The following is a 16,134-nucleotide window of genomic DNA, read 5'->3' on the forward strand; positions in this document are numbered from 1 at the left end:
AGTTGATTAGATCCAGGGCAAGTAGCCAGTCCAAAATGACCATGGTCATTGTCACCCAAGGCCACGGGACCCACTTTGGGAAACACTGTTCAAGCAAGGACCCTTCCCATGGAGAGAGGGGCTTCATGCTTTATCCCCAGAACCCAGAACAGTACCCTGGCACATATCTGTGGAGCTCCATACTTATCTGTGGGTGGATGCAGCTGACTTAGCTGCACACACACACCAGGCAGCGCTCTGCACTGCAGTCACAGTTGTGCTCCAACACGATCTTTTATCTCAATCATCTGCTTGTGGCTCCCCTTTTCAGAACTGTAACTGGTCTGAGAAAAGTGAAAATCAAAATTGAGACCAGGTGGAGTATCCACTGTGGGCCCAGCACTGCCTGATATGATGCAAAGGCAGGGCCCGCCTTCAAGGACATGGACTACATTTAGGATCCGACCTTAAAAGGGGAATTTATTGGGAGGACACAGCATTTCTTGTGGAACCCAGGGGCAGAAGTACAGCTGGGCTTTCCAAGGCATCAGGACCAAAGACCAGAAAGTCATCAGGACACAGCTATGTCTGAGGTCTCATCCTCATGTCGGCCTCTTTCAGCAGTCACCTTCTCTCTGTGCTGAGGTACGTCCCCTGCTTCACTCACCTGTGGCCCCTTAATCCCTGATACCACATTGCCCAACCCAGGACCTGGGAGAGATGAACCTAGCCCAGCCCAGCTTCTGATTGGTTCTCCTGGGTCAGGTGAACACATAACTATCAGCTGTGACTTGAGAGGGTGGAGGTCACATGGCACCAATATGGCTGCTGAGATTCCTCCTTTTGGGTGGGGTGGGAGTGCTGGGGGAATTTTCTTTGCTCTTTCATAGCCCTGGGGCCAGTTAGGGCCCAAGAACAGGTGAGGTGGGTGGCTTTTGATTTTTCTCCCCTGTCTCTGCCTTTCTTATATTTAGTCTAAGAACAAAAACACGGCGGAGAGGAAAGGAAGGGCCAGGGTCTTTCTTCTGGTTTTTACCTTTTTAGCTTTTTCTGTAGTGAAAAGAGAGAGGGCTCTGAGAAGTCTGAACCAGTGAACAAGCAGGATGAGTGTGCCTTCGGGAATTTTGAGGTGAAAGTGACCTCCTGCTTTGGTTTTAATTTACTCTTGCAGATAACTTCCTTGTCTTCCTAGGCACTATTCAGGGCTCCAGCCTATTGCTACCATTCCCAGCTAACATTCTCCCTGCCTTCCTTTTAGACGGAGGTGCATCCATGCTCCATAGTTTACGTACTAAACATCCATGAGCTATTCTCTGAACAACGTGAATAATTTTCTACTTGATTGTTTCCACACATACAAAACAACTAAGGTCCTTTGTGCAATTCCCACAGCACTCCTGCCGTATAGGAAGAGTCCAGAAGTGTTCAGATCAAAGTGGGGGGCTGGTCTCTAATGAGTTGAAGATTGAGCCCCGTGTTGGTTTGCTAAACACAGTGATGAATTCCCACAAGCTTAGTGGCCTAAAACAACAAACGTATTCTCTCATGGGTCTGGGGGCTGGAAGCCCCAAATCAGCATCAGCTGGGCTGCAATCAAGGTTTTTCAGAAGGACCAAACTCCCTTGGATGCTCTAGGGAGGAGTCCATCCCTTGCCTCTTCCAGCTCTGGTGGCTGCTGGCATCCAAGGAAGCCCCGCCCTTTCTTTTTTCCTCCTGTTTTTCCTCAACAGGGGGAAGCATTAAGAGTAAATGAGGGGCTTCCCTGGTGGTGCAGTGGTTAAGAAACCACCTGCCAATGCAGGGGACACAGGCTCGAGCCCTGGTCCAGGAAGATCCCACATGCCGCGGAGCAACTAAGCCCGTGCGCCACAACTACTGAGCCTGCGAGCCACAACTACTGAAGCCTCCATGCCTAGAGCCTGTGCTCCGCAACAAGAGAAGGCCATGGAATGAGAAGCCTGCACAACGCAACAAAGAGTAGCCCCTGCTCGACACAACTAGAGAAAGCCCGGGCGCAGCAACGAAGACCCAATGCAGCCATAAATTTTAAAAATAATAATAATAATAAAAAAATAAATGCATTAGCAGATTTTGGGTTTCCTCTCATCGTTAGTGTAATGCTTTCATTCCTAAGACGCTAAAAAATTGGAAACCACTCCACTTACCAGGAACACACTTTGCAACATGGATCCAGGGGAAGCTGTTTTCTTCCGTAGACACTTCATGACCCCAGTTTCCACAACAGCAAGCACTGCTGGCTCTGCCAAGTTGCTGGAGAAGGGCACCTTATCTGCAAAGCCACGAATCCAAATGGGCCCCCATTGCCAAGGGTGGAAGGAAGTTGTTTGGCTTAGCTTCTTGGGGGATCAGAAAATTGGGAGTTCTGGTGGGGGGACTGCAGGTACCTTGCTGTCCCTTGGTACAACGTCAGGGGAAAGAAAGGTCGCTGGTAGCTTCAAAGAGCTACCAGTTGGGGCTGTGCAGAGCGTCTTAGTAAATGCCATTTTGGTTGCAAATAACAGAAACTCAAACCGGCTGAAGCAAAAAAGGGGACATCTACGGGGAAGAAAAGATGGCTCCTGCCTGTCCAGACTCCTCCGCTTTGCTTGCCCGTTGATTCTCTAACCTTCCGCATTTCCTTTCAGTAAACTCCTTTTCTCTTTAAGTTAGCCACAGGAGATTTCTGTTGGTTGCAACCAGAGAATCTTGAGTGATACAAAAAGTCCTAGTGGAACCCAAGGGCAGGCATTGGAATGGGCCTTTCCAAGGAAAGAAACCAAGAACCAGAAAGTCATCAGGAATCAGGGCAACTTTCTGCATCAGTTGGAATGCCTTCAGCTTTTTTTTTTTTTTCCTTCATGGAGCTCATAATCCATTCATTTATTCAATAAGCAATTATTGAGTGTCTATCCTGTGCCAGGCACCCTGCTAGGTCTTAGAGTTCCATACAGGTATAAAATATGCCAAGACCCCTGCCCTCAGGTAGCTCACATTCTAGTGAAGATAAGACATGTGAGCACATAGAGTATATTCACAACACAGAATAAGAAGAGCTATGCCATGGACACATATAAACCAGCAAACATAAAATAGATAGCTAGTGGGAAGCAGCCGCATAGCACAGGGAGATCAGCTGGGTGCCCCGTGACCACCTAGAGGGTTGGGACAGGGAGGGCGGGAGGGACGCAAGAGGGAAGAGACATGGGAACACATGCACATGCATAACTGATTCACCCTGCCACAAAGCAGAAACCAACACACCATTGTAAAGCAACTACACTCCAACAAAGATGCAAAAAAAAAGAAGAGCTATGCCAGAGGGATGAAGCATGACTGTCTTCATAGACCTAGAAAGCACAGATGCAATTATCCTGGTAGAGAGGGCCTGGGCAGAGAATCGCAGGTAGGTGAACCTGTGTGCACAGAGAACATGGTATGTATGAGAAGCTGCAAGTTTTCAACATCCGTGGAGCAAAAGAGTTCTTGAAAAAGTAGTGGGAGACGTGGCTGAAGAAATTGGTTGAGGATGAAGCATAAAAAACCCACTGAAGTGTGATCTTTTTTTCCTGAGGAGGCATGGGGGAGCCATGGAAGATTTTTAAGCTGCTTGAGGACATGGTCAATTCTCTGGGTTTCAGAAAAGTCTCTCTGGAGTCTGGGATGTGGTGAAAGTTGGGCTGGACCTTTCACCAGCGGGCATGCTCAGTGGCTCAGGAAAGGTTTTCGCTCTGCCTTGGGAAATTTTTCACGCTGCTCTGGCAGAGGAGCTCGCCCCGCCCACGGCTTCTCCTCACTGGATTGGTTGAACTCAGGGAGGCTACCAGGAGGCCCAGTTGACCTCCCAACTCCACACCCCCGCCCCCGCCCGTTAACGCTCTGGGCGCACGCTGCCTTCAGCTTTTTTTTTTTTTTTTTTTTTTTTTTTTTTTTTTTTTTTTTTTTGGCTGTATGTGGGCCTCTCACTGTTGTGGCCTCTCCCCTTGTGGAGCACAGGCTCCGGACGCCAGGCTCAGCGGCCATGGCTCACGGGCCCAGCCGCTCCACAGCATGTGGGATCTTCCCGAACCGGGGCACGAACCCGTGTCCCCTGCATCGGCAGGCGGACTCTCAACCACTGCGCCACCAGGGAAGCCCTTCAGCTTTAAATAACAGAAACCTGGATGTGGGTAGATGGTAAAAATTTGGAGCCCCTCCCAAATGAACTCTAGCCATGTGGCTTGCTTTGTCTGATGAGATGTTGGCAGACACATGGCAGGTGGAGACTTGAAAAGTGTGCTTTGGGGCTTTCTCTCTCCTGTTGCTCTTGGAAACCTGTACCCACCACACGTGGCCTGGTCTGGCCTGCTGGGTGATGAGGGACCACACCAGGCAGAATCAGACGTCCCAGCTGAGGCCTTTCTAGACCAGGGTTTCTCATTCTCGGTACTATTGACATATTGGATCAAATAAGTCTTGGTTGTGGGCAGCTGTTCTGTGCACTGCAGGATGTTTAGCAGCATCCTTGGCCTCTACCCCTAGATGATAGGATCACCCCCACCCCAGTTTAACAACCAAAGTGTGTCCAGACATTGCCCAATGACCCCTGGGTGGCAAAATCGCCCCCAGTTGAGAACCACTGTCCTAACCCAGCTTGCCTGGCAATGACCAGGCAGGCATGTACACGAAGCCACCCTAAACTAGCCCCAGCCAAACCAACCAGACCAGTACAAGGGGCCAGCTTGACGCCTGGAATCATGAGAACTAATAGTTGCCATTTTAAGTCACTAACTTTTGAGTGGTTGGCTCCACAGCACAAACAGGTACATCTGACTACAGTGGCTGAAACTGATAGGATTGATTTATTTATACAACAGGATGTACAGAGGTAGGCAGTTGAGGTACAGTGCAGAGCACAGTGATGCCACTAGGCTCCCAACCAGGCTTTTCATGTCTTTCCACTCCACTGTCCTTTGAGATGGGCTTTGGTCTGTTGCTTGTTACCTGGTGATCCCCAACATGGCTGTTCCAGCTCCAAGTCCGAGCTCCTGGAGAGGAAAAGGAGACAAGGCAAAGGGACAAAGAGAAAAACTTTCTCCTAGCAAAGCCTTGCCTTTAATTCCAGAAGGGAAGCCCTGCCCAGGGCCTTCACCTGCATGTCACTGGCCAGAACTGAACAACACAGCCAGGTCTAGCTGCAAGGGAGGCTGGGAAATGAGGGCATTTCGCGTGCTGCTTATACAGTAGAGGGAGGCAATGACTAAGGGGCTTGTAGTGTCTGCTGCACTGTCTCTCTGGGGGTCGTCTTGGTTTCTTCTTCTTTTTTTTTTTTTTTGCCACACTGTTTGGCTTATGGGATCCTAGCTCCCTGATCAGGGATTGAGTCCGGGCCCTTGGCAGTGAAAGGGCAGGGTGGACTGCCAGGGAATTCCCTGGGTCTTGGTTTCTTGTCTCTACCTGTTGCTTATCTATCCTGGCCATGTCTTTCTAAGACTGGCTTTGTTTCTCCAAACACAGTGGGAGAAATGGCCACCCCAGCTGGGAACTGCATCAAGACTTTCAGCTCCAGGCCATTAATGACCTGTGTGGTAACTCCATGTCCCACTTCCAAATATCAAGGGCACAGGTGCTGATTGGCCCAGCTTGGGTTAGAAGAGAAACCTGATTGGTCTGGCTTGGGTAGAATATCTACTGATCAGCCAGTCAGGTGTGGCCAAGAGAGCAGCAGTAGGTAGGGTAAGCCTGGTTGGGGAATGTGCATTCTCAGAGAAAGGGGTGTGTGGCTAAGGAGACACCTAAAGAACCATCTAGTTCAAGGAGTGAAGAAAGGACATTGCCATTGTGGGTTGCAATGTTGATTCGGTAAAGATTAACACGTCCTTTGAAAGACCTCAAATACAGTGGAGTCACACAGGCATTACATTTAACTTATGCAAATTCAAATATTTGTATTCAACCAAAGTAGTTTTTTTCCCACACAATTTGGCTTCCAAACATGAGCCAGCTACTTAACTACTGCCTGACCAAGTGATCTTTTCTGGTGCTGGAGATGGCTGTTTTGGATTTTGGCTATATGGTACAGTATAAGTAATATGTTCTTTATGGAAAACTGCTGGGATTTTCAAGATTATTTTTAAGGTCAGGTGATGCTCACCCTTCTCACTGTGTAAGAAGCACCTTTAGTGGAAGATGATGCAAATCATTTTTCCCATTTCCTTCTAGTTTTAATCAGTATAAAGAATGCATTTGGTTTTAAAATATCAAAATACTTTTATTGTGGCTTTTTAAAAATAAAAAATAAATGATATTCATGGCTTCTGGCTCTTCTTCCTGTTTTATTTGGTGGTCTCTGGCCGTACAAGAAAGGCAGGGAGATAACAGATGGCTGGAGAGAAGGCAAAAATGAGGGTCTCTTCAAACACCACGGGAAAGGGGTGTGTCCACCTGGGCAGTGTGTGTTCTTTGATGACTGGGTACTTGGTCTGTCCTGATGGCCTGGGACTTGACCTACTGGGCTGTCTTGGTGCGGCAGAATGGGCAGCGTGAGATGGAGTTAGAAACCTGGGTTCCAGACCCAATTCTTGAATTTACTAGCTGTGTGACTTTAGACGGGCCATTTAACCTCTCTGGGCCTCAGCTTCCTCATTTGTAAAATGGGGAACATAATGCTATTTACCTCCCAGGGCTTGAGAGAGGATTAGACGAGAAGTGTTTTGAACACCGCAGAGCGCCATATAAACATGACTCACTGTTATGGAAGCGATAAAACTGGTTGCTGTTCACATTTATTATAATCAATTCAGATATAAATGCACTATACCATGGCCCCAACAGCCCTGAGGTTACCATTCTGTCCTGTGGCCCCAGTACACGCCCTGGGTTTTCTCAACTGCGGGCTTCTCAGAGCTCCTTGGAGGTGTGACATTTGGGTTTGTCACTACCCAAACACATAATTGCATCGACCAGGCCTAGGAGTCTGAATTTCAAACTTATTCTTCATATGCCTGCGTATGTTTACATTCATAATATCTGTGAAAAGAACCCCTCTCCTCACACACTCCAAAATACAGTATTGTGCAAAATACCAGTCTAGGAAGCAACACACTAGGGTAGCAACCTTTAATGTCCTAAAAAAGCATCTTAGTAGTTTGACGCAGAAGAGTTACACTGACTCATGGAGGATCACGCGAGGCCCAGCGGGACGACGTTTCTAGCTCCTTCCACCAGGTTTAGAAAACAGAAGGCTCTGGCTGGATTTGCTGGACATTTCTCTCTTCAGCATCTCCCTTCCTTGGTCCATCTTTGGGGTGGCTTTTCTGGCTCCAACCTACAACAAGCAAGAGCAACAAATGCCCAAACTCTATAATTGTAGGGAGATCCCCAAATATTTCTCAAATGGCATTTTTTTTTACTGAAAATAAAATCTTTGTTGTAAAAAGTATTTATATACATACATAGACGTGAGCAAAACGAAGGTAAAATGATCCACCATTATCACACTACCCACAGGTAACCTTATTCACATTTTGGTGTACACTCTTCCAGATACACAGATAACGTTTTCTTCTGACATTTGCATCTTTTTTTGAACCAGGAGTTTCTGATGATAGGCAATTTCATTGGGATGGACTTTCTCTCGAAAAGCTGTTACTGAACTGAATGCCTTATGTCTCTGATGTCTTAGGAGGGTAAAATGCAGCATACTCTAGGGGGTCTGTCTAACCCTTTTCTGAGCACTACTCCTGGATCCAGGCAGCCATGTGTGTGACTCTGTCCCTGGTCATAGCTGACTGGGCACTTGGCACGGGCTGGGCTTTCAAGATGGTCACTCCCATGATTTGGGTTATGGGTTCTAAGATGCTACTTGCTTCCTGGGCTTGTCCTTTGAACTGGGGGACCATGAGGTCATTCCTTCCTGTCACATGACTGGAGAGAGCAGAGATCAGGGGAGCCACACAGAGACACAGAGAGGAGATACGGCCTAGGTATGCGTGTGCGCATGCTTGTGTGTGTGTAAAAGAGATGATGCCTGAGATCTGATGGCTTACCAGTTCTATTTCGAGGCCAGGCTCTCTTTCAGCTCCCAGTTTTTATGAGGCACTCACCCCTATATCCTTAAAAAAGCCCACTCCACCCCCCTTTTTTTTTTGGTTGTACGCGGACCTCTCAGTGTTGTGGCCTCTCCCGTTGCGGAGCACAGGCTCCGGACACGTAGGCTCAGCGGCCATGGCTCACAGGCCCAGCCGCTCCGCGGCATGTGGGATCTTCCCAGACCGGGGCATGAACCCGTGTCCCCTGCATCGGCAGGCGGACTCTCTAAACTGCGCCACCAGGGAAGCCCAAGGCCCACTCTTGGGGAAGGAGTCGCCCAAGTTACACTTGGCAAGGAACCTGGAGGAAACCTTTCTGTACTGAGGAGATCCTAGACACCAAACTTCTAAGCTCAGGCTGGAGGGCAGGGAGAATGGGAAGCTGGCTCTTTGCTCTTAGCCGAAGCACCATCTGCCCCGCTTCTGTTAAAGCCAGAGGCAGCGTGAAGTTCCAGGGTGTCTCACATCTCAGAGAAGCACAATGTTCCCACAACATCCGGGGCCCATCCCAATATCTCCTCTGCCATTTCACATCCGCAGGTGGTCCTCAGACAAAACCTAGATGTAGGGCAGTTTCTGCCTCCTCCCAGCTCAGTCATATATGTGAGTGAATAAGTAACAAACTTCCAGTCGTTTCCACTTTGCAGGGTGGCAAACGTCTCAGATCAAGTGGGGCCCTCAGGATGCTCTCTATCCTCTTAACATCCTGCTCTGGGGAGTAACCACCTTCTGGTCTTAGCACAAGGATGCTGGTTGAGAAGCTTCTATTTTTCAAATATATCCCTCACCTAGAATATCTTCGTTTCTTCCCATGATAATTTGGTTGCCTCAGCATGACTGTGGCCTTTTATCAAACTTGAATGTCTCCTCTCTCATATTCAACCAAAATGTGTTTGGCTTTCTAGCTTCCTGAGAGCTCGCCTCTACTGTCTGCAAAGTGGGAACGTGGACTGGCTTAATTCCAGTTCCAGGGCTGATTTGTCAATGGCAATGTTTCAACATGTTCAAGATTTCATAGTCTTAATTCTCAACTTTGAAGAGAATTCTAGAGGATGCTTCCTTGAAATTTAAGAGAAATGCCACTGGAAATGTATCAGGTTTATTACCTGGAGGTTTATATCCTAAAGGAGGAAAAGCTAGCACTCACCTGGGTGTCAGATCTGCACTGATTCCCAGCTCTCCTACTGAGCTGTGTGGCTCTGGACAAAGAAAGTCTCTGAGCCTCAGACACCTCATCTGTAAATTGGGTATAATAACAACACCCACCCCATAGGGTTGTTGTGAAGCTTAAAACAGATACTGCACGTCGAGTGTTTGGCTCTGTGCCCGGCACATGCCAAATGCTCAGTACATAATAGATGTGGGATAACTGTCCACTGGGCTTCCTGCTGACGTTCTAGGGTTTTCTCTCTTCTCTCTTCTGGCTCACCTGGAAATGTGAGTTCTGCATCTTTGAGTTCTTCATCAGCTCTCCAAACATTCGTCTCTTCAACACAGAAAGAATATTGACAAAATTTAGCTTATGTTCTTCTTTGCCTTTTGCATCAGAGCAAAATGGATTTTTCTCAACTTTCAGATGCTACCCATTTGGATGGAATGTTGAGCCTTCCTAGGTGAGGAGGTGAGGATAGAGGTCTGCAAAAGCGGGTGTGGCTTTGGGGTAACGCTACACTGTCCTGCTGCACCTTTTAGGGAATCTCTGTTCCAGATTCCAGCAGACAAGGAGGTGGTCAACCAAGAAGGCTACGAAGGATACTGTATTCTTCTTGGAGGACAGATCTGCTTTAGCTGGAAGCAGAGCCTCCTAGATCAGTGGAAGAGGCTGTAGATGTCCAGTGGCTTTCCACCCAGTGGAAATGTTGAAAGCCCCAGTGGCTAACCTCCCTGGCAGGGACTACAGGGGCCTGTTGGCAAGCCAGCATCACTGAAAACCTGGAGCTTGCCGCTCCCCTGGGGTTTGATGACTATTGCTGACCCTGATCTGCTCAAGACCCTGCACCTCAGGGGCAGCTCATCAAAGAAAGAGCATCCCCTAGGCACTGGAGACACAAAAGTGAGAGGGAACTGGGGTCTCCCTTGCAGACTGACTCTCCGCAGGTGAATGTGCAGTGGTGTCAGGAAGGAGACGTTCTCCTAGAGCCCTGAGCATCCACTGGGGTCGCCAACCTGATTCCTACAGCGGCCAGGAAAGTAACAGAAGTGGGTGAAGTGAGCTGGGGTGGTGGTGGACAGCAGCAAACACACGAGCCCAGCGCCTTTCTAAGGGGCCTGGAAGATGGAGGCTTGTGATGGTGGCTTGTGGGTCTGTGGGCCTAGGGTCGCCAGATCTTCCAAGTTTCCCAGAGAAGCTGGAAATCCAGAATATTCCAGGAAACTGCCCTATTTTGAAATGTAACTTTAAAAAAAAAATCCCAAGAGACAAATGGAATATATCTGTGGGCTGCCATCTTGCGACACCTGGTTCAGAACCTCCCTGCTTGGTGTCTAGTTGGTGCTCAGTAAATGTTGGAGGGGTTGCCAGATAAAATACAGGATGCCCAGTTAAATCTGAATTCCAGAATGAAGCCAACAAATTTGTGAGTGTGAATATGCCCCGTGTAATACTTAGGACATTTATACTGAATAGCTTTTCTTGTTTATCTGATATTAAAATTTAACTGGGCGGGGCCTCCCTGGTGGCGCAGTGGTTGAGAGTCCGCCTGCCGATGCAGGGGATACGGGTTCGTGCCCCGGTCCGGGAGGATCCCATATGCCGCGGAGCGGCTGGGCCCGTGGGCCATGGCCGCTGAGCCTGCGCATCCGGAGCCTGTGCTCCGCAACGGGAGAGGCCACAACGGTGAGAGGCCCGCATACCGCAAAAAAAAAAAAAAAAAAAAAAAAAAATTTAACTGGGCATCGTGTTGTTTGTTTGTTTGTTTTCCCCTAAATCTGGCAACCCTACCAGGTAGTCACAAAACTCAGGGAGGAAATAAGGCTGTCTTTTGGGACAGGGCATAGGTGCTTACAAGACTCTTCCATTCTCCCAGAAGGATGCTAACTCTACCCTCAGAGGACTGTCCGTGAAGGCTGATGGGCCCGTATTGAACTGACAATTGCCCTCCACGCATTTTCCGTGGAGAAGGCCTCGAGCCTGCAGCCACTCAGTATTTATCACAAACTCCGTTGAGACAATCACTATCCAAATTCCCAGATATTATAAAGCAGGGGTTAGTTTTAAACCAACAGCCTTCTTCTCTCCCACCCCATCCCCCGCCTTTTTTTTTGCAGAACCGTTTATCCAAGCAAAATCCCATGAGGAACTTGGGGTATAAGATAATGGAGAGCTTCTCTGGCGGGAGAAAGGTGTGTGTGCTTTGAGAGTCACACCTTTCCATGGCACCCAAAGGCTCCAGGGAACCCCAGTTTGAACATTGCTGCAAAATTCCTTCCTGGATTAAGTTCCGTCAGTGGGCAACTGGGCACTGAAGGGCAGAGCCTGGCCCCTGTGCACCTGCTTTTCCTGAACTTTACTGAACACACTGGGATGTGATGAAGGGGGTGCGGGAGGGTCTTTTTCTTTAGCCTTCTTCTATCCGTATGCTGCATAGGCCTGGCCACATGGTTCTACTTCATCACTGTGGGCGGAAGAGCACCACCCCAAGCCCCTCCCATCCCACGCTCCTCCTACACAACATCTACCAATTGTGGGGCTTCCCTGGTGGCACAGAGGTTGAGAGTCCGCCTGCCGACGCAGGGTTCGTGTCCCGGTCCAGGAGGATGCCACATGCCACAGAGCGGCTGGGCCCGTGAGCCATGGCCGCTGAGCCTGCGCGTCCGGAGCCTGTGCTCCGCAACGGGAGAGGCCACAACAGTGAGAGCCCTGCGTACCGCAAAAACAAACAAACAAACAAACAAAACACACAAGTGGCACGGAGGAAGCCAGAATCTTGAGAATACCTGGGCCCAAGGAAATCTTGGAAGATAGTGAGTTAAAGAGAATAGTGAGGATAATGACGATGGTAGGAGAGGGTGAATGCTTTGTGGTCCTATGTGCTAAGGCTTTTGTATACAAGCTCCCATTGGGAAGGCTACGAGCTAGGTGCCATTTTTATTCTCATCTTAAAGAAGAGGGATCTGAGCTAATTAAGCAGAGGGAAGGTTAGGGGGTTTTCCTGGCTGAGACCACAAGGCAAAGCGGTGGTCACGCCCCCTAGCCAGGACTTGATTGGTTGGAGATTTGATTGGCAGGAGAGCTGAGCGGCTTCTCCTGCCAGAAGCAGCTGGTGCCCTTCAGCCTTTCTTATACTTCAAGCCCTAAGAAAGGGCTTGCGTGCTTCCCAAGTGGCAACTTCTGTGCATTTAAAAATTTCCTCTTGAAAATCCCAGCCTTAGCCCTTTCACAAAAGGTATCTGGGTCCTTTCTTGGCCGTGGCCCTAGTCGTATTCACCAAAGAGAAGAGCGCGTCCCATAAGAGCTGGCGGCTTTGGGAGGACCGGGGAAGGCGTCAGCTGGCAGGAAGCTCCCTGAAAAAAATAGAGGAATCCCCACCCATGCATGAGCTGCCTATTCTTCCCCCTTAGAAACAGGGCTTGTGATATGCCAGGCACTGTAGGCATTTTGCCATTTAACCCTCCCAATGCCCCACGGAGTAGGCCCCTTGCTAACAGTTTTGGTTGCTTTTGTTGAGGAACCTGCGATACAGAGGTCAAGCCACTTAGGGTCATTCGGGGCAGCGGTGGGGATTGACCCCTATTTGTTTGACTCCAAATCTGGCCTCTGAACTCTGAGAGACACTGCCGGCTTCTCAAGGGATGTGGGATGTGGATTCGAGTGAGCACGGCCTGGGCCGCGTTTCCCGTCCCTCTGCCACATGGACAGAGCCACAGGCCCAGTTCGCTGTGAAGGCCCAGCATCTTATACCAAGTCTCATTTTCACAGCCAAAGATATTAGTGTGGAAATAGGACTTTTGATTCTTGAAAGGTCTGCTTGGTGAAGAGATGATCAAACATTAAAACTACAAACTCCATTTTTTTGGGGGGGGCAATTCTGAAGCTTAAGATGTGTAATTTCATCTCAGTGCTTCAACCTTGCCACCTCTGTGAACGGGTGAAGAGTTTCAAAGTTTTATACAGGAGGCTAAAAAACTAAGGCTCCTTGTGAAAATACTAAGTGTAAAACTTAGAAAAGAGGAATTCTGCTTTCTGTTCATTTCTGCTTAAAGACAACGAAGATATACTCCCTGGAAGGAATGGATGCCAAGACAGATGTATACAAGTGACCTTTAGGATCCAGCAAAACTTTAAAATGTATTATTGTTTTCTTCCTGACAAACAGGCTGGCACGTCCCTTGCATTGTGTATGAATGAGGCAGCCCATGAATAATGCATGTGAAGCCTGATTATGTAAATCCTCAGGTTTTCAGTACATGACAATGGCTTTTTTTGGGCCCTCCTCTGTCCCATTCTGTGGTCTGGTGTCTCTGCTTTGGGGCCTAGTCTGCCAAGCCCTGTGGGCGGGGGGGGGCATTTCGGGGAGGGGTGAGCTCTCCACAGGGCACATCAAAGGGAAAGTCACAACTCTGTCACTGGCCCAGCTCTCCCTGGCATTGCTTGGTGTGAAAGGAAACTGTCCTCTGCCTGAGGCAGCCCCATGACACATGCAGACTAAGGCCTGTGATTTTTAATTCACAGCAGTGAGCACTGGAAACACCACATCCAGGCTCCCTCAGAGCAGGACAGCCACTTTTCATTTCTGGGGCTCTAAGTCAGAGAGCCTGCTGTCTGGAAACCTGTTGCCTGGAAGGTTCGCAGGATGGAGGGCAGGCTTCTGCAAGGAACTATCTGACCATCACCTCCTGCTTGAGGAGAAGGGCACCCTTCTATCACCTTGGCCTCCTTAGAGCTCATGCAGGCAACAAACACACACATGCAAATACACACACATGCAAACACACAGCACATACGCACATGTACACAGATACACGCAAGCATGCGTGTACAAATACACAGCCCCAAGTCAGAAAGACTGGAGTACTATTCTGGCTACTCAGAAGAGCAAACCCAAATCTTTATTCTCAGAGAGCTTATTCCTCGGTGTATACCTGGCACCTGGCAGAACAATGAAAATCAGAAGCGCCGCCTTTAAAAACACTCGGGCTGTTCACTCAACTGATTGTGGTCATCATTTCAGGAGGCAGGGAAGTCAGATCATGATGCTGGACACCCTTAAGCTCAGTACAGTGCTGTGTGTCAATTATGTCTCAATAAAACTGGTAGAAAAAATAGTTATCTGGATAGAAAAAACAAGATAAAATACACGAATTATCAAAAGTTAAAAAATACAGACGAGCTAGACTATGAGTCTCAGAAAGCACTGTTCACAACAGCCAGGACATGGAAGCAGCCTAAATGTCGATGGAGGAGTGGATAAAGAAGATGTGGTACAAATATACAGTGGAATACTACTCAGCCATAAAAAAGAGTGAAGTAATGCCATTTGCAGCAACATGGATGGACCTAGAGACTATCATACTATGTGAAGTAGGTCAGACAAAGACAAATATCATATGATATCACTTATATGTGGAATCTAAAAAAAATGATACAAATGAGCTTATTTACAAAACAGAAAGAGACTCACAGACTTTGAAAACAAACTTAGGGTTACCAAAGTGGAAATGTGGTGGGGAGGGATAAATTAGGATTTTGGGTTTAACATATACACACTATTATATATAATACATGTAATCAACAAGGCCCTACTGTATAGCACAGGGAACTCTACTCAATACTGTAATAACTTATATGGGAAAAGAATCTGAAAAAGAATAGATATATGTATATGTATAACTGAATCACTTTGCTGTACACGTGAAACTAACACAACTCTGTAAAACAACTATACTCCAATATAAAATAAAAATTAAATTAAAAAAAAGAAAGTTAAAAAAAATAGAGGCAAGCTAGACTATGAGTCTCAGAGAGGTTAAGCTAACACATATATATGGAATCTAAAAAAAAAAAAAAAAATAGAATGTTCTGATGAACCTAGGGGCAGCCAGGAATAAAGACACAGATGTAGAGAATGGACTTGAGGACATGGGGAGGGGGAAGGGTAAGATGGGACGAAGTGAGAGAGTGGCATGGACATATATACACTACGAAACATAAAATAGATAGCTAGTGGGAAGCAGCTGCATAGCACAGGGAGATCAGCTCAGTGCTTTGCGACCACCTAGAGGGGTGGGATAAGGAGGGTGGGAGGGAGACACAAGAGGGAGGGATCTGAGGATATACGTATGCATATAGCTGATTCACATTGTTACACAGCAGAAATGAACACAACACTGTAAAGCAATTATACTCCAATAAAGATGTTAAAAAAAAAAGCTGCCTTAAGTCACACAGTAAATGGCAGAACAAGAGTCTAAACCTAAGTCTGCCTAAAGCTAAAGCTATTCTGCCACCTTCCTTTGCAATGAGTGAATGCATTCTTTGCTGCCTGGATCCCACTGGGGCCTCAGTTGGCAGTTTCTAAAGGGAGCTGAGGGGCAGCCTCAGAGGCTCTGCTCCGAGCAGGGACCTCTCACCTTCTGCTGCCTGATCGCCCTGGTGACCCTCTTCTCCTGGTGCAGCCACTCTTCCATGTGCGCCAGGGCCTCCTTCAGCAGCGCCTTTTCTTCGGCCTCTCTGGAGATGTCCTTCAGCTTTGCCACCTGTGACTGGTACATCTGAACCGACACTTTGCTCTGCCTGAGCACACAGGAGAGACAAAGTCTCTTTTCTCCTCAGCTTTCTCACTCACCACCAATGCTCCCGACCTGGGAGATCCTCAGAACACTTCCATATATGCCTGGCTTCGCGGTTTCCTTACAAGTGGGGGGACGGCTGAAGATGTGGGGACTAGAGGGCAGAATAAATAGCCCATTGGCTGTGGACGTGCAGCACGAAGGGGGCAACGGTTATGCTACCAGCCCCTCCCAATTTCCCAGAGAGGGTGGGGGAACGGATACCACTGAAAATAGGGTGGAATTACGAAAAGCACACACATGGTGAAACATCAGACACATTTATAAAAGGTGCACCTTATTCCTTAACAGTAGGGTACTT

The 16,134-nt window shown here is 48.1% G+C and overlaps 1 protein-coding gene across 1 annotated transcript in view; it reads right to left on the bottom strand.

Moving 5' to 3' along the window:
- The window catches only part of LOC308610204 (forkhead-associated domain-containing protein 1-like), a 124,957-nt gene that overhangs the window by 16,251 nt on the left and 92,572 nt on the right, over positions 1-16,134 (bottom strand). The window contains 1 exon segment of the mRNA XM_081259436.1: positions 15,615-15,777. Coding sequence (XP_081115562.1) covers positions 15,615-15,777 — 163 coding nt within the window.

This window comes from Mesoplodon bidens (assembly GCF_964165515.1).
Source record: "Mesoplodon bidens genome assembly, contig: HAP1_SCAFFOLD_116, whole genome shotgun sequence".
NCBI lineage: Eukaryota > Metazoa > Chordata > Mammalia > Artiodactyla > Ziphiidae > Mesoplodon > Mesoplodon bidens.